At 45.3% G+C, this 26,490-nt stretch overlaps 1 protein-coding gene across 1 annotated transcript in view; it reads left to right on the top strand.

Annotated features, from left to right (window-relative positions):
• Window positions 1–26,490, top strand: part of PDE6A (phosphodiesterase 6A) — a 62,555-nt gene that overhangs the window by 20,405 nt on the left and 15,660 nt on the right. The window contains exons 6-17 of the mRNA XM_049648034.1: window positions 893–957; window positions 7,911–7,977; window positions 10,651–10,698; window positions 14,174–14,323; window positions 14,824–14,967; window positions 16,600–16,665; window positions 16,879–17,025; window positions 18,343–18,450; window positions 20,117–20,226; window positions 21,715–21,802; window positions 21,986–22,086; window positions 22,506–22,613. Coding sequence (XP_049503991.1) covers window positions 893–957; window positions 7,911–7,977; window positions 10,651–10,698; window positions 14,174–14,323; window positions 14,824–14,967; window positions 16,600–16,665; window positions 16,879–17,025; window positions 18,343–18,450; window positions 20,117–20,226; window positions 21,715–21,802; window positions 21,986–22,086; window positions 22,506–22,613 — 1,202 coding nt within the window. The remainder of the gene's footprint in view (window positions 1–892; window positions 958–7,910; window positions 7,978–10,650; window positions 10,699–14,173; window positions 14,324–14,823; window positions 14,968–16,599; window positions 16,666–16,878; window positions 17,026–18,342; window positions 18,451–20,116; window positions 20,227–21,714; window positions 21,803–21,985; window positions 22,087–22,505; window positions 22,614–26,490) is intronic.

Raw genomic sequence — 26,490 nt, forward strand, 5'->3', positions numbered from 1 at the left:
GAATAGCCCTGCCCTGGGTAAGGGTGATGCAGAGAGTAAAACACTGTTTTAGGTTAACATAAGGTTAAGTTTAAGTGGCATCACAGAAAGGGTCCTGAGCATAGGAGTCAAGGCTTAGCTTCTGGTCCTGGCTCACTGTCTACTATAAGTAAGTCCCTTCCTCTCTCTGGGTCTCAGTTTTCCCATTTGTAAAATGGTTTCTAACCTGCCCATCACAGCTGGTGTTGAGAGGATCTAATAAGGTGATGGAATTTTCCCTGGAGAGCTAAGGGAAAGGAGCCATGTGCCAATATCCCATTACATGTTAGGAAGTCATGTGACTGAACACACCTACTTTAGAGAATGGGAGTTCTCATGGTGCAAGGAGGTGTGAGGGATGGAAGAGGTGGAAAGTGAGTTGGGGGGCACGAAGCAAGATTGGGAAGACAGGTCTGGAAGAGCTGACACAGCAAAGAGAGCAGCTGAGTGATGGGTGTGAAGGAGAAAAGGGGGCCGTGACTGTGGAGCTGAGCCCTGCAGGGATGGCTGAGTTGAGACAGGAGTCTCCTTCCCACCTCCCTCTCTCCCTGGACTCCAGAAAGCAGTCTTTCACTCTTTGTCCTTGTACTTAACCCCCAGCTCCCTTTGGAACCGCTTCCTATCCCTCTTTCCCAGATCCCAGCCCCTGCCTGGCCACCCTGAACTGGTTCCAAGGTTAAGCATGCTGAATCATGAGTCAGCTGAGGACAGTGAGCTCAGGGGCAGCTGGGCTACGCCCTTAGAGGGCCAGGCTGGTGTTTCTAGAAAACCACAGGGCATATGGTTGAAAACAAGCCTTGTCTCATGGACACACTCAAGCTGAAGTTTTGTCTCTGGCTGTCAAGTTATATATTTCTTTATCTCTTTTGCCTAGGAAATCAACTTTTACAAGGTCATTGACTACATCCTGCATGGCAAAGAAGACATCAAAGTAATCCCGTAAGTTTCTTCAAAACATATAGAATTGTAGGCACATTATCAATATCTATAGATACTCATTCCAAGACCAACACTAAAGCAAACCCAAGAAGGCCACGCACCTGGTTAGAGACAGGTAGAACAGTAAGGAGACGGTGTGGAAGAGTGGAAAGACCACACAGGTTGGGAAAAGAGGCTGGATTTTGAATCAGCTTCTGGTAGTTCCAGTCCCAGGCATCAGTTCTCCATCTACAGAATGCGACCGTGGGATCTGATCAGAGATTTCCAGTGGTTTTCTGTGGAGGCGCATCTGGGGCCCATACAGGAGGGTGAGGCAAAGGCAAGAAGCTGGTAAGGAAAGCAACTCAGTCCCCAAGGAAAGTTTATTCTCTATTGTCCTCTCTTGCCTGGCCTTGGAGGATAATGGATAATGAGAAGGAAAGAGCTCCCAGAGAGCAAGGCCTCCACCTCCCTGTAAGTGGTAAGGACTCAAAGGCTGTTTTAAGATTCTAACAGTCAAGAACCTTAAAAAGGTAAAAGCTTGTACTTTTTTGGTCAGTAGTTCACTACCAAAACTTAGCTGCCTTGTTATCCATTTGAATCCTCTCTGTGTGCTAAGAGGCACGACCCACAGTTCTGTCTTGAAACCGGCTCACTTTCTCACTGAATGGCAGACATCTTCGGTCAAAATCAGACCCCGTGGGATTTACCGTAGGTCACCTTAACCCTTAAACAAGTGGGTGCAAAAGGTCACAATGGAGTCCATCCTGGTCGCTAGGTTGAATTATAATAATCCTGTCACTCAGATAACCCAGTTCTTGGGTTTACCTTTGACTGGTTGGGGATGAGAGACTGCTTCAAGGTCTTGAGTTTCTGGGTTTTCTCTGCTCATTCCTGTTTGCGTAAAAACTGATTGTTTCCTAAGCTTATCCCTTTCTTTTGCTGTTGTTGTCTCAACCTTATCAAATGCGTACTCTTTTTTTTTAAGTTTATTTATTTATTTTGAGAGAGGCAGAGATAGCATAAATGGCAGAGAGAGAAGGAGTCAGAGAACCCCAAGCAGGTTCCGCACTGTGAGAGAACTGTCAGCGTGGAGTCCCACACATGGCTTGAATTCATGAGACCATGAGATCATGACCCGAGCCGAAACCAAGAGTTGGATGCTTAACTGACTGAGCCACCCAGGTGCCCCTCAAATGCATACTCTTCAACCACTCTCTATTCTGACTCCTTTTCTAGAGATATAAGTTTATTAAACTCATTATCTGTGTTATAAGTTACCACAGGTCATAGTCTTCCCCCCGTGTTGTACCAGTGTTCATCAAGCATCATATCCTTCTAGCTTTTGAAAACATTCACTTTGCTACCTTCCACCCAGTACCTAAGCTAAGTCACATATTTTAGGTTCTTTGTTATGGCACCACCCTGTTTCTGATAACAATTTTTGTATCAAGATAGGCCAGGCTATGTTATGGTAACAAAACCTTAAGACCTTAGTTGTATAAACAGTAAAAATTTGTTTATCATCCCACTACATGTAAATTGAGGTTGGTGGGTGTGAGGTTGGTTGGTGGAGTATCATGCATGGATTGTAGTCGGGCAGGGACCACAGCTGATAGAGCAGCCACCATTTTGAACCTTGGGAGGTTGACTAACTTGCCAGAAGGAAGCTAGAACAGGACAAAACAGATACTAACTCTTAAATATCCCTTTGGAAGTGGCCCCCTTCACTTCTTTTCACATTTCATTGGCCAAAGCTAGCGTATGGCTGCACCTAACTTCAAGCAGACAGAGAATGCAACCCTCTTGTGTGCCCAGGAGTGAGAGCCAGAATACTTGCAAATATCCTGACTACCAAAGTATGTGCCATCTAAACTAAGAGAGGGGAAAACTGAATAGTAAGTGAATGGCTAATCAAACCAAAAGAAGACAAAGTAAGGTTTAGAAAGAACATAGAACAGGTGGAAAAAAAGTAAAAAGTTCACATTAAGATAATATTTAAATCAAAATATACCAATAATTACTTTAAATATAAGTCAGTTAAATGTCCCAGTTGAATGACAAAGATTGCCAACCTGGATAAGAGAGAAATCTATCATATTTCATTGGTTCTAAGATGTATAGTTTTCTACTTTTTGACATTTCTGAAACAGAATCAATGACACTGTATAATTGCTATCAGCCGGATGGCAGTCATGATGTAGTTGTTATTGACTGTCTATGCATGAACTTGGCCATGACCATTCATATTGCTGGGACTTCAGCTGAGTTATGTGCACTGTTGGTTGTACCCATATTGAATTTAATTGCCATATAAAGTAACTAAAAGAGAGTATATACTATAATACAGCACTGAAACAAAAAGTTGTTTTGAATGGCACAAAAAGATAAGAAAAGGTGTGGAATATAAAAATCTGTTTCTAAATTCTAAAAGAGGGGCGCCTGGGTGGCTCAGTCGGTTAAGCATCCAACTTTGTCTCAGGTCATGATCTCACAGTTCATGAGTTCGAGCCCCACATCGGGCTGTCTACTGTCAGCCCAGAGCCCAGTTCAGATCCTCTGTCCCCCTCGCTCTCTGCCCCTCCCCCTACTCAACTAGAAGCTAGAAGGCCAAAGGCCCTGTGTAGTCCAGAGGTGGCACAGGAGGAGCAGGTTTGAGAGGGGGCTGGAGGGGCAGACAGAAGCTGTCTATCACAACAATGAAATGTGAAAAGAAGTGAAGGGGGCCACTTCCAAAGGGATGTTTAAGAGTTAGTATCTTGTCTTTTCTCTCTCTCTCAAAAATAAACACTAAAAATAAATAAATTAATGAATTCTAAAAGAGGTCTGTTGGTATTAATAAAGTAATAATTACAAGTTCAAACTGCATTATGTTTCAGATTAAGTGGCAGCATTTTATCTTTCTCAGTTTCCATGTAAGAAATGGTCTGTCAAGGAACGTTTGGCTTTCTAGATATGAAGAAATACTATATATCCTGTTTATAAGAGATCTACCTAAAAGATAAGAATACTGAGAGGTTGACAGTAAAAGAATGAAGAAAATATATACCATGCAAATGCTAATAGAAAAAGTTGATATAACTCTATTAATATCAGGTAAAATTAGACATTATGACAAAGAGCATAAGTAGAGATATAGGTAGTCACTTCTTAATGATAAAGGGGTTAATTCATCTAGTTATTACAGGAAGATATTATAATTCTTAATCTGTATACACTTAATAACACAGCCTCAAAAAAAAAAAAAGCAAAGCTGACAGAAATGTAAGAATGTATAGACAAATCCATGTTTGCTAATTGATAGTAGGATCAGACTAAAACAGATATAGAATATTCAAATAACATAATTAAACTTAATCTAATGGATCTGTCTATCTATCTATCTATCTATCTAGAGAGAGAGAGAGAGAGAGAACAAACATGGCACCCCATCCCCCAAATTATAGGATACTTATTCTTTTCAAGCATACATGTGACATTTACAATAACTGGTGATATAATGGGCCACAAAGTAAACTTCATGTATTTCAAAAGATTGAAATAATATATGGAATGTCCCCTGGTCACAATAAAGATATTCTAGAATCCAATAACAAAAAGCTAATTAGAATAATCTTCATATGCAACTAGGGAAGCTAGAAATACCCTTCTGAAAAGAAGGAATCACTTGCAAATAACTCATGGGTAAAAGGATAAATCAGTGGAAATTAGTATAACTTCTGAACTGAAAAACAACAAAGACGCTATACACCAAAACCTATGTGATGCAATGAAATCATGCTTAAAGGAAAATTTACAGCTTTAAGTATACATGTTAGAAAAGAACAAAAGCTGAAAAAGTAATGAATTATGTAGCCACCTGTATAGGTCAGCGTCCCAACAAATAGTAGGTGTCACGTTCAAATTAGGATAATTCCAAGGAGGGCTTATTTACAAAGGGGCAATTACAGGGGTGCGGGTGCAATGACGAAAACCACAAGAGAATGTACTAGTAGTGATGTTTTTACAAGCACTCCTGGCCCCATAAAGAGTTTTCTAGAACTTGGACAAAGAAGGGGTCCTGTAGAACAGACCACCTTGAGAGAAGCATTGCCCTTTAGTCAAGGAACAGAGCAAGCCCAAAGCAACCTTGCCAGTGGGGGCCCAGGGAAATAAATAATCTGACCTCACTGTTCTATCTTCCTCTAGTCTTTGGTCAGGTCTCCCCACTGGGCCAAACTCAACTAGAAGCTAGAAGGCCAAAGGCCCTATGTAGTCCAGAGGTGGCACAGGAGGAGCAGGTTTGAGAGGGGGCTGGAGGGGCAGACAGAAGCTGTCTATCACAACATCTCAAGAAATTAACAACAAACCCAAAGAATAAAGATAAGCCCAGAAATTAATAAAATATAAAAAGATAAATAATGAACAAATGCCAAAAGTTGGTTCCTTGAACAGATTCATGTGACTGACAAATTTCTGGCAAGACTGAACAAGAAAAATAGAGAGAACATCAAATGAGTTGTGTCAGAAATTAAACTGAGAATAACCACAGTAACACAAACATTAAAAAGACAAGAGGATAATTTGCCAAAAATACTTTAAATTTAGATGAGACAGGCAAATCCCTGGAAAAGGAAAACCTACTAAATGCAAATCAAGAAGAAATAGAAAGCCGTAATAGTCTTAGAGCAGTAAAATAAATCAAAACCTTCCCACAAAGACACTCCAGGCTCAGATGCCTTCAGGGGTGAGTTCTACAAAATATTTAAGGAAGAAATAATGCAACCCTCATGCAAATCATCCAGAAGAATAGAAAAAGAAGTGGCTGATATAAGCTTGACAACAAAACCCAGCAAGGGCTACGTAAAAAAGGAATATTCAGATTAAGCTCACTTGTGGACATAGATGCAAATATCCTAAACGAATTTTAGCAACCAAGGAATGAATAAGCCACAGGGATAAAAGGTACAGCATGGGGAATATAGTTAATGGTATTGCAATAGTGCTGTAGACAGATGATACACTTGTGGTAAGTGGGGTATAACGTATAAAGTTGTCAAACCACTCTGCTGTATGCCTGAAACTAATGGAATCTTGTGTGTCGGCTACACTTCGCTAAAAAAATAATTACTTTTTAAGATTTTAAGCAAATAATAACTACAAGGGATTCTATATCATGACCCAATTGGGTTTAATCCAGGAAGGCAGGGTTGGTTTTTAACATTCGAAACATCCATCAATACAGGTGGCTACCTTACGAGAAACATGATATAATTATCTCCATAGAGAACTTTCTTGGCTTTCTAAAGAGAATTAAAACAAATTTTTTTTTAAGTTTTATTTACTTATTTTGAGAGAAAGGGAGAGAGAGCATGTGTGTGTGTGAGCAGGGGAGGGGCAGAGACAGAGGAAGAGAGAGAATCCCAAGCAGGCTCCACACTGTCAGCGCAGATCCCAACGCGGGGCTCTATCTCACGAACCATGATATCATGACCTGAGCTGAAACCAAGAGTTGGGCACTCAACCAACTGAGCCCCCCAGCCGCCCCCCACCCTCACCCCGCAAAGAGAATTTTTTTTTAATGTTTGAAAATACTAAGTATCAACAGAGACATGGAAGAAAGGAAAAGTCTAATAAACTGCTGTATCCTCTAGAGTATACTCTGTTGTACTAGAAACAACCACTCCTGAAAAGTTTGGCTTTATCTAGCAAACTTGAAGACATGCACATCTTATAACTCAGTATTTCTATCTCCTAGGTACACAACATACAGAACCGAGAGCAGATATACATCAGACTGTTCATACATCATTGTTCACATTAACCCTAAGCGGAGGGAAAGTGCCATCCGTCATTGAATGGATACTTGGTGCTATCGTTTTACAAGAAAAAACTGTAGTCAGTAAAACAAATGGATTACAGCGACATGAAAAAGAGACCAAATGAAATAATAGACCCCGTAGGATTCCAGCCACATGAAACTGAAAAACAGGCAGAATTAAGCTAGAGGTTACTAGAAAGCATACTTAGGTAGTAAAACTCTACAGAAAAGCAAGAGTGTAACTAATCATGTCAGAACAATGGTTACCTTTGGAGTCAGGGAGAGGGCTGCCATTGGCAGGGACAGGTCAGGGACTTCCAAGGTGCTGACAAGGTTGTTCTTGACCTGGGTGTGGTTTTATGGATGTTCACTTCAGAATGATTCATGAAGATTTTAATGTGTTTCTCCATGTTTGTATTTTTTTCTCACAACAAACAAGCATAATCTTACAATAAATAAAAGATAATAATACTGGGGCCCCTGGGTGGCTCGGTCGGTTGAGCATCCGACTTCCCCTCAGGTCGTGATCTCACGGTTCTTGAGTTTGACCCCACGTTGGGCTCTGTGCTGACAGCTTGGAGCCTGGAACCTGCTTCAGATCCTGTGTCTCCCTCTCTCTCTGCCCCACCCCTGCTTACACTCTGTCTCTCAAAAATGAATAAATGTTAAAAAAAGTTTTTAAAAAGATAATAATATCAAAAATAGTAATATTATCGTGAGGGATAAATCAGTATGTAAAGCACCCAGCTTAGTGCTTGGTACATGGTAGGAGTTCACCATAGATGTGTTTCCTCTCTCTCTCTCTCTCTCTCTCTCTCTCTCTCTCTCTCTCTCAATGGTATTAAGCTACCTCTCTCTGTATAAGTATTAATGGAAACGATGGGCTTCTTTTTGCTCAGCAGTCAATAACAATATGCTGAATGAATCTTGTCCTTTTTCTTGGATCGTCAAACTCAGCATGCACTTATAAAATGTTGTATTCATCAGGCTTTTTTCCATGTCTAAATTTGAATAGTAAGATGCTTAGATAAGATTTGGGGGTCATTGAGGCGTAGTGAATGTAAGCAGGGACTGGGACCCCCCAAGAGAGTAGAGGGGGGACAAGACCCAGATTCAAGGGTTTAGTCCAACTGTCCCTATATCAAAAGTTACCAGTTGTCTTTGGCCTTTACAGGAACCCACCTCCTGATCATTGGGCTTTAGTAAGCGGTCTCCCCACTTATGTTGCCCAGAATGGCCTGGTAAGTAATGCACCTTTGAAGGGGGAGGGTCTTGAATCATTGGAAGTGTAAAAGGATTTCAGATCGAGAGAGTAGGAAACACGGCGGGAAGTGAGTCTCTAAAAGCCTGAGTCTCATTCCTCAGTTCGCTTGACCCTTGGTGCACATCACCCCATATTTGAGCCCGGTCACCCCTCTTTAGCCTTCCCCAGGCACACACTACACAACGCTGCTCCTGTAGCGAGAAGTTTACTTGTTGAACATTTTCAATGTACCAGGCACTGCAATTGGCTCTGGGGATGGAAAGACAGATGCACCAGATACAGTTTCTGTTCTGAAGCTCGTAATCAACTGGGGAGATATTTTAAACAGATTCTTCTACTCCAGTGTGATAAGGGCACAATAGAGATATACCAGGAGCACAGGGTAGGGGGCGTCTAAACCAGCCTTTTCTTCCTAGAGTGTCGGTCTGAGTTGAGTTTTAAAATAAATAGGTCTTAGGCAGATAAGAGCAGGAAAGAGGATTCAGGTGGAGGCAGCGACGTGAGCAAACACGGGCCTGGAGGTTTGAACAGCAAGGTGTATGCAGTTGAGTGTGGCTGGAGTATTAGGTTTGAGATAGGAAGGCTTCAACAGATGAGCCTCGTGAGGGAAAGAAGCGCCAGACAGCAGTGGCCTTGGATGCCAGGTCACGGGATGGGACTTCAACCTATAGGCACTGAGTTTTTAAGCAAGAGATTGACACGGTCAATTTCCATTTTAAAAAGATAACTCTGAGAGCTCCATGGAAGAGAGATCTGAAGATATTAAGAGGCAGAGCAAAAAGCACATCCTTACAAGCAAGAGAAGACGGGCATCTCAAGAAAGGCACAGGCAGCAAGGAGTGCTCTCGTTAGCAGCAACAGCCAGTGAGGGCCTACGAGCCGCGCAGTAAATAAATTTGCTCATTCAATACGCACGCAGGTCTGACAGAGACAAGATGAAGAGAGGGAGACCAGGGCACAGATCTAATATCAGGAGGGTAAAGTTGGCAGGACTTCGTGATCATGGGCAGAGAGGAAGGGAGAGAGAAGGGTCAGGGCTAATCTCAGGCTTCTGGACTGGATAAGCAGTGCTGACCAGAGGGTTGGATGCGAGGTGATAAGGTCAGTTTCAGACAAGATGACACGGAGATGTTTTTAGGCAGCAAATATCCAGTGGGCAGCTGAAGAGATGACTCTGAAGCTGTGGAGAGGGAGGAGAGTTGGAGACAGGGGACTTGAAAGACATCAGGACCAGATGGTTCTGGAAACCATGTGTGTGGATGAAGTCACCAGGGAGAGTGAGAGGGACCTGGGGCGGGATGCTGTTGGGTGCCAGCATTTAAAGACTAAAGAGGAGTGTGTGAAGGCTAGAAGGAGGGTTCGGAGGTATCTGGAGACCCAGGTGGGAGTAGGTGTCATGGAAACCGAGGAAGTAAAGCGATTCAACAAAGAGAGAGACGGCCAAGCAGCAAAAGCGATCTAGTGAGATAAGAACTGAAAACCCTATCGAGTTTGGCAGTTAGGTCACTGGCGGCCCTGATGAGAGCGGGTTTGGTGGTGAGGCAGAGGTGGAAGCTGGCGTGGGGTCTGCGGAGGGGTGGATGGATGATAAGCAGGTAGAGAATCACAAAAGAAAAGAAGAGAAAAAAACCTGGGTGGGTTGCTACTGGGACCGTGTTTGGGTGAAGAGAGATTTCACGTTCAAGGATGGGAGAGACTCAAGCAAGCTCATGGCTGAGGGAAGGAGCCCTCAGAGAGGTCAGGGGTCAGGGGAGAACAACGGCAACTGATGGAAATGGTCCAAAGAGAGGCCAGAGGGATGCAGCAATAGGTAAGCAGCTCTTGAACAGGAGCAGAGACAGACAGCTCACCCTCTGAGACCACATGATGGTCATGGCCAATGGGACAGGCAGGGTCACTTCAAATCCTTTGGGTGCCTTTTTGAGAACTTGGAAAACGCATGCCTTCTCAGTGGGTGCAAAGAGAAAGACTAGGGGCGTCTCTCTGCAAGTCAAGAACAAGCTGGAGTTTAACTCCCAGGCAGCCCTTCAGTGGTGGGCTTTTGTGCAGTGTGCACACCATGCAACTGTACACAGTGGCCCCAAGGGCAGGGCTCTGGAGGGGTGAGGTACGTCCCATCCATATGGTAGGGTTAACTAGTTCAATTTTCAGGAGACGAATGTGGCAATATAAAACCAGAGCTACAACACTTTTATTTCTCATTCTACTTTGGGGTTTATGACCCCAGAAAAAAACTCTTTCCTTAACAAAACAAACAATACCAAACCCAAATGTAACGGACTGAAAGATGCTTAGAGTAGCATTACTTATATTAATAGTAACAAAAACGGGATACCACCCAAACATTCAGCAAAAGGGGGACAAGCAAATGAGATACTCTGCAGCTGTTAACAATGACAAATTGTAGCCTTAATTTCTTTCAAAGCTTAGAAATGACTGAGGAAGCAAATGGCAAGAACTAATGTTGGTCCAGGTAGCTTTTCTGTCCAATAACCTCAGTTAATCATTCAAAGCCATCTTGAACATGTGTACCTAATGAAAAGAATGTGAACGCCTTGGGCAAGGACATAGCATTTCTGAAAGCAGGGCTTCACTAGGTATTGCTATCGCGACTAATCACAGCTCTATTATTCCTCCTCGTGGCTTTCAGATTTGCAACATCATGAATGCGCCTGCGGAGGACTTTTTCGAATTCCAGGCAAGTCATTTTTTGTTTGATCTCTTAGTCATATGATGTTTTTCCCCCCAAGAGGAGTAGAATACATTAAAATCCGTCTATTTATTGGGAGGCAGTCTCGATAAAGTGAAAATGTGGATGGAAAAAAGTCATGTGCCCATGGAAGTGGGGAGAGAGCTAGTTTGGTAAATTCCAAGGTCCCGTTTGGTTTTAATGTTCACACCCTTTGCTTTCTGGCCTCAGGACCTTTGTTTATGGTGTTCCCCTACCCCCCAACTATCGTGTCCTGCCCAAATCCTCTCTGCCCTTCAATACAACCTCAAACGCTATGAAACTCCCATGGAGTTTTATTCTGTTTCTTCTGGCTAATATCATTTCTGTCTCCTTGGGCTTTTCACGGAACGTTGTTTAACACTCCATTTGATTTTGCCCGTCTTTTCTACGAATGTTTATGAAGGGCACCCTCTGTGCCAGGAATTGACACAGTGCTACACTGGCTGCCATAGTGGACCAGGCAGACATGGTCGTTATCTCAAGAGGGCTCATGATTATATGGGGAGAAAGGCCATGGAGTGCTGGTCACAGGACAGAGGGACAGAGGAAGGGATCTCTCTGGAGACCTGACTTAATCTGGAATTAATCAAGGAATAATAATTGAGAAATTATGTTTGGGCAGCAAAGAAAGGGGAGAAGACTGCAGGAGGGAGAGGGCTTGTTGGAAGGACCTACAGTAGACCAATGGATTTGAGTCAGAGGCAGATCAGAAAGTGCCAAGAGGGGGCGCCTGGGTGGCTCAGTCGGTTGAGTGTCTGACTTCGGCTCAGGTCACGATCTCGCGGTCCGTGAGTTCGAGCCCCGCGTCAGGCTCTGGGCTGATGGCTCAGAGCCTGGAGCCTGCTTCCGATTCTGTGTCTCCCTCTCTCTCTGCCCCTCCCCCGTTCATGCTCTGTCTCTCTCTGTCTCAAAAATAAATAAATGTTAAAAAAAAATTAAAAAAAAAAAAAAAAAAAAAAAAGAAAGTGCCAAGAGGAGATTCTAGAGAAGTAGACTAAGGCCAGATGACACATGGCCTGGAAAACCATGCCGGGAGTTCTCTCCTACTATATTTCCCTTCCTTATCTTTTATTACCCTTCCTTGATTTCAGATTAACTCTCCTCAGCAAAATATCAGCTTCCTTTGGCCAATGGTTGGGCCTTATCTTTCTTGATATTTCCAGCTCCTGTAAATATTTGTTGAGGTTAGCACACTCGATATAAGAAAAACAAATCATTAGCAATCAGGAACTAACTAAGAAGAAAATAAAAATGTCTCTTAGAAAAATTCATGAATTATTTTTTTACTCCTTGAAGAGCATGTTGAAAGAGCTTCGTGAGACTATCCTTCCAAAGCTAAAGTTGCACATCTTGGTTTAGGGTTTTGACTGTGACCGTGGGACAAGCCCAAACTGTTGTCACGTGTTGCTAACCTGATGATATCCGTACAGAACTTGGTCTCTACTCAATTAATTGCACGTACCCACATGAAAAAATCAAATCTGATCTCAACTTTAGATTCTAGTCTTCTTCCTCCAACTCATTCTCTACAAAGTAGTTTGAGTAGTTTTGGAAACATGGGTTGCATCAAGTACCTTCTCTGCTTAAAAAATTTTAATGTTTTCTCATTTCACTTTCAATAATAAGCTGTCTCCTTATCATGGCCTTCAGAAGGAAGAACTTCCCCAAAGGTTAAGTAGAGAGCCGGGGGGGGGGGGGGGGGGGGCAGACCTAGAACTCATGTTTCCAGACCAATAGCCCCTTGCTCTTTGGGCCGTAATCTGCACCCCTCGGGAGTCATTTTTTCACCAGGTGCTGACTTCCAGCATTACTGAAATCATCACCACTGTCATTGTTGTCGTGGTCATTGTCCTTGTCATCATCTCACCACCTTAAGAATCTTGGAACTTTCTGGGGCCCCTGGGTGGCTCAGTCAGTTAAGCGTCCGACTTCGGCTCAGGCCATGATTTTGCGGATCATGAGTTTGAGCCCTGCGTGGGGCTCTGTGCTGACAGCTCAGAGCCTGGAACCTGCTCCGGGTTCTGTGTGTCTCTCTCTCTTTGCCCCTCACCTCCTTGTGCTCTGTCTCTGTCTCTGTCTCTCTCTCTCAAAAATAAATAAACATTAAAATAAAAAAAGAATCTTGGAACTTTCAAACTAGAAGACTCTCCAAGTACAGGAAGCCTTCCTTGATTTCCTTCCCTTCTCTGGTTCCCCCAGTATCATAACAAACTCCCCACGTGTAGTGCAGTTGCCCCTTGACCTTCTAGATTACAAGCAACCTGAGGACAACCTTTGTGCCTTATTCGCCTTGTTTTATTTTCAGCTTCTAGGTCAGTTTCTTGCACGTTATAAAATGTCTGATATTTTATGAATTGGCAGAAAAAGAGTCTAGAAATTACCTCGTCCAGTCGTCCTCTTGCTATAAATGATGAAAATGAGGCTCTGACAGATGGAAAATGACTCACAAAGGGCACCTTGAGATTAAGCAAGAAATTTCACCTCCGTTTTCTCGTATGTTCCGCGAGGCACATATTCTTGCTACCGTCCCCATCTACAGATGAGAAAACTGAGACCCACCGAGATAAAATGACATGCCAAGAGTTAACAGAAAGTCACGTCAAGAGTCAAGAGTCAAGAGCTAAACAAACAAACAAAACCTTTAATTGTGGCGTTGTTAAGCACATTCCGGCACTTGGTGGCTTGAGAGAGAGAGAGAGAGAGAGAGAGAGAGAGAGAGAGTAACTATATCTGCGAATAATCAGAAGCAGGTGAAACACTCTAGACGACTTTAATCTGTTGCCAAAATAGACAGGTGAAAAACAAAGCACCGAGAGGAGCCAAAGGTTTTGTTTACACGGCTACAATCTGATTCGATAAGCTTGTTGCCCACCTACCCGCAGAGTCCCTAGCTGTTTTGCAGTTTTCATTTTGTACGTATTACCTGGAAAGCACGGGCACTTTTTAAATATACCTAAATAGCCTGTGCGGCAGAAAGTCTGAAAGTTGTGATGCCCAGAGTCACGTGAACTACATTGCCTGTTTAAACACATCTGAACCCCTTTGATTATCTTTAGTTTCCTCTCTTTTGCACATGTTGTTGATAATGAGCAGACCGAATTATTGTTCCCTTGTCCTTTTCTGACTGCTATTTCTTTTTCTTTAAGTTTATTTATTTATTTTGAGAGAGACAGAGACGGCGCTAGTGAGGGAGGGGCAGAGAGAGAGGGAGACGGAGAATCCCAAGCGGGCTCCACACCGTCAGCACAGAGCCCGACGCGGGGCTCGAACTCACGAAACCGTGAGACCGTGACCTGAGCTGAAACCAAGAGCCCGACGCTTAACCGACTGAACCACCGGGCGCCCCTCTGACCGCCATTTCTAGGCCCAGTTCTGTCCAGACTTCTGAATGAAAGGTCCTCCCGAGCAACAAATGTGTAACCCACTCTGGCTTCTCTTGCAGAAAGAGCCTCTGGATGAGTCCGGATGGATGATCAAGAATGTCCTTTCTATGCCAATTGTGAACAAGAAGGAAGAGATTGTTGGGGTGGCCACGTTTTACAATCGCAAAGATGGGAAACCCTTTGATGAGATGGACGAGACCCTCATGGAGGTATTGTTTGCGAGGAGGCCTTTGCCGTGGGGTTTCCGAGGTGGCTTGTTGCAAGCGTGCTGGGGGACCCTCACCCCTTGTAGCCGCTCCCCCGACTCTGCCTCAACGTCCGCTTTCTTCGCCCTCACTTCCGCATTGCCCGTGTCGTCAGAGAAATCCACACTCCCCTTAAAACCACTTTGAATTAACAAACTTCACCTTTCAGCGTTTTTAGGATCACAGTCGAAATGAGAATACCTCCTGCCCCCACACAGGCCCAACACGTTCCCCTTGTGCGAAGGTATTAGGTGCTTGATGTGTGTTGGTGCTTTATTAGAAAGCACGTTCTCGTCCATCGTTTTCTCTTATCCTCACAACATCTCTTTGAGGAGGGCAGCGCCCAGCTTATCGAACCCACCTCACAGCCGAGGAAATGGAATCTTCAAGCCTTGGCCTCAACTGCAGAGGCAGGATCAGGCCTGGGTGTTCTGCCTCTGACTCTTCTTTTTCCTTCCTTGCAGTCTTTGGCTCAGTTCCTGGGCTGGTCCGTCTTAAATCCTGACACCTATGAGTCAATGAACAAACTTGAAAACAGGAAGGACATTTTCCAGGACATGGTAAAATACCACGTGAAGTGTGACAACGAAGAGATCCAGACAATCCTGGTGGGTAAAGCTCTTCTATTGTTTCTGCTCTAGCAGCCACCGCATCCTGGAGATGTGGCCAGAGCAATACTAAAGCTCCATGAAGGCAGAGACAGGTAGGCTTGCCTTCCACAGGGATGCCCCTGGCCCCTCACGTCGGATGGATGGATGGATCCATGCATATCAGAAAGTCACACAAAATGGCTGCCCTGCGTGGCTTGGGGACAGCTGTCCCTCACGCATCACCTCAGTCGTAGGGCCAGATCTTGGCTTCACAGCTCTAGAAATTCCATTTTTCACTGTGCTGAGGGCTGATTTGGTAGGAGAGATAGAGTCGCCCAACCACAGCCTCTACTCTGAGAGGAATCTCTATCTGACAGCCCAGTGGACGATGGTCAGTTTCTCAGAGACTCCCTCTAGGGGGTTGACTCATGTAGAAACCCAATCAGATCCCAGAGGAGTTGGGTAAGCAAAGAAGTATGACAGGAGTTGGAGGTTAGCAGGCACTCCTCACATAGTTTAACCACGTTGCAGTTTATGAGGCAATTTTACACTTATAATATTATTTGACGCTCACAATGGCCCACTAAGGTGGGCAGGGTAAGGGTTTCTATCCCCACTGTAGATATGAAGAAACTGAGGCCCCCAAGGGGGAAGTAACTTGTCCCCTAATCACCCAGGGGACATTAAATAGGTCTCACTCATTAAATAGGTCTCACTCAACCTTTGTCCGAATAATGAGCAAATTCTCTACCACTCTTATGAATGGACTGCCTTGTCAGATAGTGAGCACCCTGTCAAGAGAGGCATCCAAGTAGAGGCTGGATGTGAATTTACCAGGGATGCTATAGAGGAGAGTCCTGCCTGGGGTAGGAAATTGGATGAGGCGCTTTCAAAGATACGTGGGAATTAGTGCTTCATCATTACTGGGATTTTGTTCTCAAAAAGACCACGATCTTAGAAGTAAACTGAGTTAGCCAAATGGCAGTGGATAGGATGCCCAGCTAAGCTCCCAAGACCTTGCTTATAGACCTCACCAGTTGAAACAAGACAGGCCAATGTTTTCAGAAGTGATTTCTTAAGCTGGGAACCTATCACAACATCTTTGATAATTTCATCTCAATAACTGATACATTCAAAGGAGAAAACATCTAGTGTGGATGAATTGACTCACAATTCGCTTGTCTCAGTTCATGACTTCAGCCAAGTGATGGGTATGCGGGCACTACGCAAGCATAGCTTCAGTGAACCAGTTAATCAGAAACAAGCAACTGGGTCCAGGTCCCCACCCCCGCCACCCCCACCCCCACCCCCACCCGGCCTCCTCTGGCACGTGCATGGCGCAACAGGCCCAGGGAAGGAAGAAATTTGCCTTGAGTCACGCAGCCAGAAGAAAAGCCAGAACCATGAACAAGACCTTCTGACTCCAAGTCGGTAATAATAACGACAAGAATATCAGCAACCACATCATTTAATTCTAGTGCTTACGATGTGCCTAGTAGCACTGCACCAAATGACTTACATGCATGATTTAGTTTAGTTGCATGCTTTGTGTATGAATTGGAGGAAAGGGAATGGAAATGGAAAGCGGAGGGATATGGAGACCCCAGATATAGCAACTGATTTTTTTTTCTCTATTTTGGGCCCTGGCAGAAAACCAGAGAGGTGTACGGGAAGGAGCCATGGGAATGTGAGGAAGAGGAACTCGCTGAGATCCTGGTGAGCAGGGCAGGGCAGCGCTGGCCCTCGCGTGTGACTCTTGCAGGGTGCGCCCTGAGCATGCGCGTGGTGGGGGGCTGTCTCTGCAAAGCAGGACCCTTGTCACTCTGCTCTGATCCTCCCGGCAGACGCAGGATGGGGACAGGGCTGGGTGGGGGAGAGACCCAGGAACGCTTCATGTGCTCCAACCACTTGCCTCTGTTCCTTACCCAGCAAGGAGAGCTGCCAGATGCGGAGAAATATGAAATTAATAAATTCCACTTCAGCGACTTGCCCCTGACAGAGCTGGAGCTAGTGAAATGTGGGATACAGATGTACTATGAGCTCAAAGTGGTAGATAAATTTCACATTCCTCAGGAGGTAAGGTCGAAATAAACCTCTCTGATTTCCTTTTTTCTTTTCTTGCTTGCTTTTTTTTTTTTTCTTTAACTCAATCTGTAAAGCCTCAAAAACAGTGCGCCCTCAGCTTGTAGGATTTAAAGCATTAGTCATGTTGCACAGATGAGTCATGTATCAGAAAAGAGACCTACAGTTCCTCTGAACTGTGGTGTTTTGGGGGCATTGCTTCTTGAGGTGGGTTGTAAGGCACTGAGTTCTGAGGCTGTGAATCAATGGCTACTTATAATCAAACAAAGGTGGGAAAGGCGGGTCAAACCAGTTCAAACAGAACTCTTCCCCTGCAGGATTCCTTTCAGTGTGCTGGGAATCTAGGTGGTTGGGGGAGGGACAGTGAAGGTGGGGCTGGGGTGTGTTCCCTGCAGAATTTCCCGGATTTGTTTGATTAAAACAGTGGTTCTCAAAGTGCTGCCCCAAACCGCATCGGCACCACCTGAGAATGTATCAGCGCCAATTCTCTCTCTCTCTCTCTTTTTTTTTAATGTTTATTTATTAATGAGAGAGAGAGAGAGAGCACAAGCAGGGGAGGAGCAGAGAGGGAGAGAGGGAGGGAGACACAGAATCCGAAGCAGGCTCCAGGCTGAGCTGTCAGCACAGAGCCCAACACGGGGCTTGAACTCACGAACCGTGAGATGGTGACCTGAGCAGAAGTTGGAAGCTTAACCGTACTGAGCCATCCAGGGGCCCCAGTAGCACAAATTCTTACACACATACGCACACACACACTATCTCCCAGTTCTAATGAACCAGAAATTGTGTGTTTTAACAAGCCTTCTGGGTGATTCTGATGGGCACTCAAGTTGGAGACCTACTGATTTAGAGACTCCTTTTGTTTTCCTCTCGGGTAAAGCTCCTGACAGCATCTCCCAGGACAGTAGCTCTCCCGGGGCACAGTTTGGGAAACATTGATGAAGGTTAACTAGTGGAGTAAGTGGAGTGACTTACATCTACCTGGTTTCATAACGACATCCATTTTCCTAGGATTTAGCAGCTTGCAAAGTGCTCTCACGGCAGGACTGCAGCTATTGCTGGCCCGCTCCTGTCCAGTGTGGGAGCTGGAGGACCTCCCTCAGGAGGCGGGGCCCCAGAACTCACTGCTGGAGGACCTCCCTCAGGAGGCGGGGCCTCAGACCTCACTGCTTGGGACCTCCCTCAGGAGGCAGGGCCCCAGACCTCACTTCTTGGGCCCTCCCTCAGGAGGCGGGACCCCAGGCCTCACTGCTGGGGAGACTCCCTCAGGAGGCAGGGCTCCAGACCTCACTCTTGCGCGTGTGTTCGCAGGCGCTGGTGCGATTCATGTACTCGCTGAGTAAGGGCTACCGCAGGATCACCTACCACAACTGGCGGCACGGCTTCAACGTGGGGCAGACCATGTTCTCCTTGCTGGTGGTACGGCGGCGGTGGGATGGCAGCAGGATGGTGGCAGCTGGGGCTCCCGTCACACCAGATGACCTCTGCACCTCCACCCGGCGGCCGCAGCATTGCTCTCGATTTGTTGCTTTTTAAAACTGATGCAAAAAGAGTACATGCTTAGCATCTATGAATTCTGAGCACAGAAAATCGTGTAAAATAAAAAGTGAAGGAAAGCTGCAGGCTAACCCCAACCCCAGTCCAGTTATTTAGAGAGAACCATGGCACAATTCCTTCCGCGTTTTCCTCTAGAAGCGTCGAGATGTATTTTTACACAGACACACACACTCACACACACACACGGTTTATTTTATTTACAGCCAATTGAATAATAATATCCTTTAAAATGCTTTTTTCATTTGAAAATATATAAGCATATCAATCCCATTCTTTGTATGTTTAATGTGCTATTGCGGTAAAATATACATGACAGGAGACTTACCATTTAAACAACTTTTACATGTACAGATCAGTCAGTGGTATTAACCACGTTCCCAGTGTTGTGCAAACATCACCACAATCCACCTCTAGAATTTTTCATCTTCCCAAACAGAAACTCTGTCCCCATGAAACCACCACTCCCTGTTCCCCACTCCCTGCCCCTGGTGACCTCTTTTCTCCTTTCTGTCTCTATGAATTTGACTACCCTAAGTACCTCAGGTAAGTAATCTCGTACAGTATTAGGCTTTTTGTGTCTGACTTCTTTCACCCAGCATAATGTTTTCGAGGCTTCTCCACGATAGAATTTTATGGCCGCATAGTATCCTATATTGTTCAGATATACCATAATTTCTGTGCCCAGCCCCCTGTTGTTAGACACAGGGGTGGTCTTTGATCGTTCACGGTTACAGACACTGCCCCAGCGTCCTTGGATGGATGTGCCTATGTGTACCTGTGTCAGCCGTTTTGGCTCAGACGGTTCAGAGATATTTCATGTAAAAGTGTGTCCCATTCAGATTATGATGCAAATCTCTGCCCTTGTCCAGCCCCACTCATCCGCATTTCTTCTCTCACGGCTGGAACGGTCAGGCCAGAGTAAGCACTGGGGCCTGGAGGCAGGGATTCTGGCCAGGCCACCACAGAAGGTGACAGTGATACCACAGAGACTTGATTTATTTCTTAAAGTCACAGAGTCAGCATCACGTCTCGTGAGCTCTTCCCCACCCTTTAGTCTAACACCCAGCATAAACAAGAAGTATGTGAGGGAGGATTCTCCTGGGCTGTGCTTAAACTATAGACCGGTTTGGATGGTTTACTTTGCCAGTCCGGGCATGTTCAAAAACTGTCTGGATCCTAAAACCTGACAGTTGTGATTTCTCAACAACCATCTAGTCCAATGCCCTCCTCCTACAGTGTGCAGATTGGGATACTGAGGACCAGGGGGAGATGGGACCATGTAAGGTCATTCAGGAGTAAGGTGACCAGCCATCTTCATTTGCCTGGGACTGTTCCAGTTAGAGCATGGCAAGTCCCACATCCCAGAAAAACCCCCAGTCCCAGCCAAACATCTGGTCGTGCTGTTGTGCCAGGGGGAGAGTCAAGGTTACGCCTGTGTTTCTAAGCACCAGGCCCTGGCCCTCACACCTGCTCTGCTCCCCACCCCTGCAAGAAAGGAGTAAGTGGCACCCTCTGATTACTCTTCCAGACAGGAAAGCTTAAGCGGTACTTCACGGACCTAGAGGCTTTGGCCATGGTCACCGCTGCCTTCTGCCATGACATTGACCACAGAGGCACCAACAACCTCTACCAGATGAAGTGAGTTGGCCCTTACTGCCCGCCCCCTCTACCTCCCACTCCTGGGATTCATTACCCAGATCTGAAAGGCTCTCAGACAGACTGACTCACTGGCTAAGGGGGAGTCCCACAGTTCACAGCTTCCTTCTTCCTCCTGCCCTTCTTCCTCCTGCGTAAACTCCTGTGATAGACAGAATAATGACCCCTAAATATGTCCATGCCCCAATGCCTGGATCCTGGGACTATGTTGCCTTGTGTTCAAAAGGGACTTCACAGGAGTGATTAAAGATCTTAAAATATAGGGGTTATCCTGGATTATCCCAGTGGGCCCCATGTAGTTAGAAAAGTCCTTGTAAGAGGGAGACAGAAGGTCAGAGAGAGAGAGGATGCTTCTCCTCAGAGAGGAGAAGGATGGGCCACAGCCAAGCAATATAGGTGGCCTCTACAATCTAGGAGGCAAGGGGAACAGGTTGTCCCCTACAGACTCCAGAAGGAAAGTAGCTCTGTGGATGCATCTTACTCTGAACTCCAGAGCTGTAAGATAATAGATCCTTATTGTTTGAAGCCAATAAATTTATAGTAATTTGTTATAGTGGTAATATATTAAACTCCCTCCCTCTCCTCCTTCCCCAGCTGCTGAACTCATTCAAGCCCAAATGTTACGAATATGAACTGATGCTGGTTCATTCATTCACTTTGTATTTTGTAATGCTCCTAGTGTGAGTGTGGTAGGCCCTAGGAGGTAGGCAAAGGAGGTACCATGGCAGCAAAACAGACCTAGCCCCTGTCCTCATTGAGCTTACACTCCAGACAGCCTCTGAAACGTGGTCCTTGAACCACGGCCTTGGCGGACCTTCACGACCACCGTGTAGGCTGGGTAGAGCAGGGACTAGGGTTATGCTCATATTATGGATGAGGAAACAGAGGATCGGCCCGGGGCCCACAGCCTATAAATCATAAATAGACGCTAGAACAGTCCAATCTGAGGCTAGAGATTGTGTGTACATTTTACCTTGCGGGAAGCTAAGTACTGAGCTCAGTGCTTGCACTTAGTAAGCACTCAACAAATATTTAATGAATAAAACATGCATAAACACATTGCTTGTGGGAATTCAATGGCTTCCCCTAAGACTCCGAGTATCACGTCTAGGACTTGGTGACCTTTAAAGTATGGCCCAGTGCCAATGTCATGGATGATTACAGGGAATCCATAAATCCCTGAAACTGCATGGGGTATTCTGTATGTTTGTGCTTTGGGGGCACACACTATTCAACAGACCGTAACTGAAAGAGGCTCGGAATCAGTTGTGGAGAAAACTAAAGCCTGAGACTTAGGAGACCTGATGCGGTCTCGCTGTGTGACCAGCTCTTTCTCATTTCTGGCCTTCAGCCTCTCTGCCTGCAGAATTAGGAGGGGATGGGACTGGATGATGTGCTCAACGTCCTTCTTGGCCCTTCCGTGCTGATTCTGTGTGTGTGTGTCTCTCTCTCTCTTTCTCTCCCATTCAGATCCCAGAATCCACTGGCCAAGCTCCATGGGTCCTCCATCTTGGAAAGACACCACTTGGAGTTTGGCAAAACGTTGCTGAGAGATGAGGTAGGATGGGTGGGGGCCCTCTGCGTTGGCTGCCGTGAGCCCCCATTTCACAAGAAGCCTCCGTGTGGCCAAGCAGCACTCTTCCCATTGGCCTGGGCTGCCTCTCCAAACAGCTGGGGTCATCATCAGTAGTTGCGTGGCTGGCCCGCCAGCATCACATCTCTTCTATGATTTTCTCTTTAGAGCCTGAATATCTTTCAAAACCTCAATCGCAGGCAGCACGAGCATGCAATCCACATGATGGACATTGCAATCATCGCCACAGACCTTGCCCTGTATTTCAAGTTGGTATTTCCTTCCTTTTTAAGAACAAGAATAACAATAACAATGAACGTGATAATAACAAACACCGTAGTTCTAACTCATTTAACATGTACTGTGTGCCGGGCGCAACACTTGTGCTATGGAACATTAACTCTGAGTACATCCCCGGGAGTTCGGTATTATGACCCCCATTGTATCCACGGGACACTGAAATCTAGGGAAAGAGATTTGCTGAGTGAGATCAGGCAACAAATTGGTGACAGGGTCTGGGTTAGAACCTGGGTGTTGATTCTCAGGCCTTGGCTCGTTAAACCTTTTGTTGTTGTTGTTGTTAATTACGTTGCTTTAATAAGCCTCTGTCTGAAACAGCCAGTGTTAGAAGCCGGGGTGTTGCCTTATTCTGAGATGAGCTCCTTCAACAAACTGGTCTATTTTGCAGGAAGAGGACAATGTTCCAAAAGATCGTGGATCAGTCTAAGACATATGAAACTGAACAGGAGTGGACACAGTACATGATGCTGGAGCAGACCCGGAAGGAAATTGTTATGTGAGTTAAGATGGGGCTTAAACCCTGGTTTTCTTTTCTTTCTTTCTTTTTTTTTAAATGTTCATTTTTGAGAGAGTGAGAGAGCAAAAGTGCACACATGTGCACATGGGATGGGGGGAGGAGCAGAGAGAGAGCGAGACAGAGGATCTGAAACAGCGCAGACCCCTAGGTGCGGCTGGAACTAACTAACCAACCATGAGGTCATGACCCGAGCTGAAGTTGGACCCTTAACCAACTGAGCCAACCAGGCACCCCAAACCCTGATTTTCTGAAGTCCAGGGTCCTAAAGTGGGATGCTGCACTGACAGGGCAAGGCCTGGGGTCAGGAGACCCCTGGGACACTTCCATTTAGGAGGCCTCCAACCCAGGAAAAAACTGAAGCTTTGCCAAGACAGAATTGCAGATATTATGGTGCGTGTTTAATCTTTGCACTAAAATACAAACCAGTGTATTTTATTAACAATATTTTGTATTTTATAACAAAATATTATTGTTTTATTTCTCTGTATAGAAAAAGTATCACATTTGAAGTATTTCTATCATAAGAGTCAGAATTTTGGTAGTAAGGTGATATAACTTTAAAGGTTTTGATAAAACACCAAGCATTATACCAATGACGATTTGAGTGATATCTATGTGTCAATAAAAATATGTAGGCTTAGGGGCACCTGGGTGGCTCAGTCAGTTGAGTGTCGACTTCATCTCCGATCGTGATCTCACGGTTTGTGAGTTCGAGCCCCACGTCGGGCTTTGTGCTGACAGCTCAGAGCCTGAAGCCTGCTTTGGGTTCTGTGTCTCCTCCTCTCTCTGCCCCTCCCATGCTCATGCTCTGTCTCTCTCTGTCTCTCAGTAATAAATAAACGTTAAAATCTTTTTTAATATGCTGACAATTTTTTTTTTGCATTCCTTTATATATGGCAATGTCCTGCAATATAACTCTGCTATTCACACATCAGGTACATGATTTATGTCAGATTTATAGTGCCTGGTTGGCATGAAGTCTGGTAATGGGACTCACATTTAAGTTTTCTAATGAATGCCTTCTTTCAATTCCCTCCGTGTGCCTCTGTGAGTCACCTCAAATGATGTTGGGGTGAGAAGTGTAAATTTGAGGCCTCTTGTGATGATGTGGCCCAAGCCAAATGATCCCCTGGCTCCCGTGTGATGAGTCCTAGGTATCGATGGTCAGGGAACACAAGGCTTGACCAGTTCGCAAGGAAGTATCAGGCTTTATCCCCAGATGCCCCTGTGGAGATGAGGCTTGATTAAATCACAAATGTTGCAAGACCCTAAAACAGAGAAGAGGGGGCTGCTGGGACAGGCTCAGGGAGGAGGGGCAAATCGCAAGTTGTCCTTCCCTCAGCCTTGCAGCTGTCCAACCAGGCAGATCCGTTGATCTTGGGGATCTGTGTGACCTGTTCCCAGTGACCGAGGGGGCACCCTCAGGCTATGGTTGCTCCCAGGAGCTGCCCGACTGGACATTTCAAAGTGGCGCCGCAGAAAAATTGAACAAATGGAAAGAACACCCTGTTCTTGGTTAGGGGCACTTAATATTAAATGTGGTCTATTCTCCCTAATTAATTATTCACTTAGGGCGATTCCAAGGAAAATACATCTACTTTATTTGGGGGATCATTAGGAAGCAATTTCAAAATTCTTATTGAAAAATAAGTATGCAAGAATGACCAGAAAATTCTGAAACAGAAGAGTAATGATAGGAACCAGAAGGACTAAAGGCAGTTAAGTCCTAGGCATTAGTAAGACAGGTCCACGGGGCAGATTCTGAAGACCATGCCTGTGTTAGAAGTGGATCTTTTACCAGTGAAGAAAGGGACAAGTTCATAAATGACGTTGGGACCGTAAGGCAGTCTAATGGGTTTTTTCCTCCCTTTCTTGGTGAAATGGACACCCAGACTGAGTGTCCTACCGAGTTCAGTCAATTCTGACACTGTCTGTATGGAGGTAGCGTTAGAGCCCACAGGTTAAGGGCCAGTCCCACAAAGACTGCCCCCTTCTGACACCAACTGCAGGTCAAGGTTGCTACCTCTGCTCTGACCACCTGGCTATAAATTGGAGGTTCCCATGACCCCCTCCTTGGGTTCTATTAATTTGCTAGAGCAGCTCACAGGACTCGGAGAAACATTTGCTAATATCTATCAGTTGATGATAAAGGATATTATAAAGGATACAGAAAAACAGCCAAAGAGATACACGGAGTGAGGTCCAGAAAGGTCACTAACCCAGGAGCTTCTGTCTCTATGGAACTGAGGTGCTCCACCAACCTGGAGGCTCAGAAAATTGCATTGTCCAAGTTTTATAGAGTCAGTCTACTGTTCCCTTACCCCTACCCTTTCACAGAGGTTGATGGGTGGGGCTGAAAGTTCCAGGCCTCCATTTGCTTGGATTTGCTAGTGTCCAGTCCCACCTGAGCCTATCTAGGGACCCCACACTAAATCATGATCATTAACCTAAACCCACAGTGGGCTCTCTATAAAGGACACTCCTGTCACTTGGGAAATTCCAAGAGTTTGGGAAGCTTTGTTCCAGGAACCAGAAACAAAGACCAATGCAATTTTGTATTATACCACAGGTGATCACAAGCCTGGATCGCTATCTCACTCCCATAGCAAAATAAGTTCCAGATGAATCAAGGATTGTAAAATAATGAGAAAACAAACCCAAAAAATGAGCGGGGGGGGGGGGGGGGAAGCATGGTAGAATTAAAAGGAACAATTTCAGAGTGAGCTTTCCAAAGTGTGACGTGAAAGTCAGAAGTCATAAATAGATTGATAAATTCAACTACATAAAAATGAGGGGTTTCTGCACAACACTCGCAAGAATGCACAGCCGATGTCAGAATGCAAGCGGTGAGCTGGGGAAATACATCCGACGAAACTGCTGACAGAAGAAGAGTTCATTTCCTTAGGAAACACAGTGTTCATACGATTCAAGAAAAAGACTAATCCATTAGAAAAGTGGGCACAAGGCTCGCTTTCCCGAGACATTTCCCAGAAAAGGAATTACAGAGGGAAAGAAACATGAAAAGGTGATGACCTTACTCCTAATCAGAGACATGCAAAATAAAACCACAGCGACCTATAATTTTTCACCCTTCCTACTGGCAAAGAATGAAAACGTCTGCTAGCACACCGTGCTGGACCGAGTGAGAGGCACCGGGCAGTCCGATTCCCTGGTGGGAGCGTAAACAGAGGCAGCCTCTGTGGAGGGCACTTCCTGTCAATGTGTAAATGCTCAGCCTCTGGCCCAGCAAGTCCACGTGCAGGGTTGCACCCTCCAGACAGTCTCCCACACGTGTGCCAGCCGTGTGTGCCTTTGTACACAGCTCCTCACTGCAGCACTATTTTTAATCATGGAGAGAAGACTGGAAACAAATAACCACTGATGGGGGAATGGGTTAACCACGTGACAGTACTTTTATACAAATGGGATGTCATACAGACGTTACCAAGAATGATAGGGAGGGTTTCCAAGACCCAATATTTAATTTTGTTTTAAAGGGGGTGGTGGGGTGCCTGGGTGGCTCAGTCGGTTAAGTGTCTGACTTCAGCTCAGGTCATGATCTCGCGGTTTGTGAGTTCGAGCCCCAAGTCGGGCTCTCTGCTGTCAACGCAGAGCCTGCTTCAGATCCTCTGTCCCCCTCTCGCTGCCCGTCCCCCTTTCTCTCAAAAATAAATAAACATTAAAAGTTATAATAATAATATTTTCAGAAGGGGGTGGTGCCTGGGTGGCTCAGTCGGTTAACTCTTGATTTCAGCTCAGGGCATGATCCCAGGGTCATGGGATGGAGTTCCTTGTTGGGCTCCACGCTGGGTGTGGATCCTGCTTAAGATTCTCTCTCTCTCTCTCTCTCTCTCTC

Source organism: Panthera uncia (assembly GCF_023721935.1).
Source record: "Panthera uncia isolate 11264 chromosome A1 unlocalized genomic scaffold, Puncia_PCG_1.0 HiC_scaffold_17, whole genome shotgun sequence".
In the NCBI taxonomy this organism is placed as follows: Eukaryota; Metazoa; Chordata; class Mammalia; order Carnivora; family Felidae; genus Panthera; species Panthera uncia.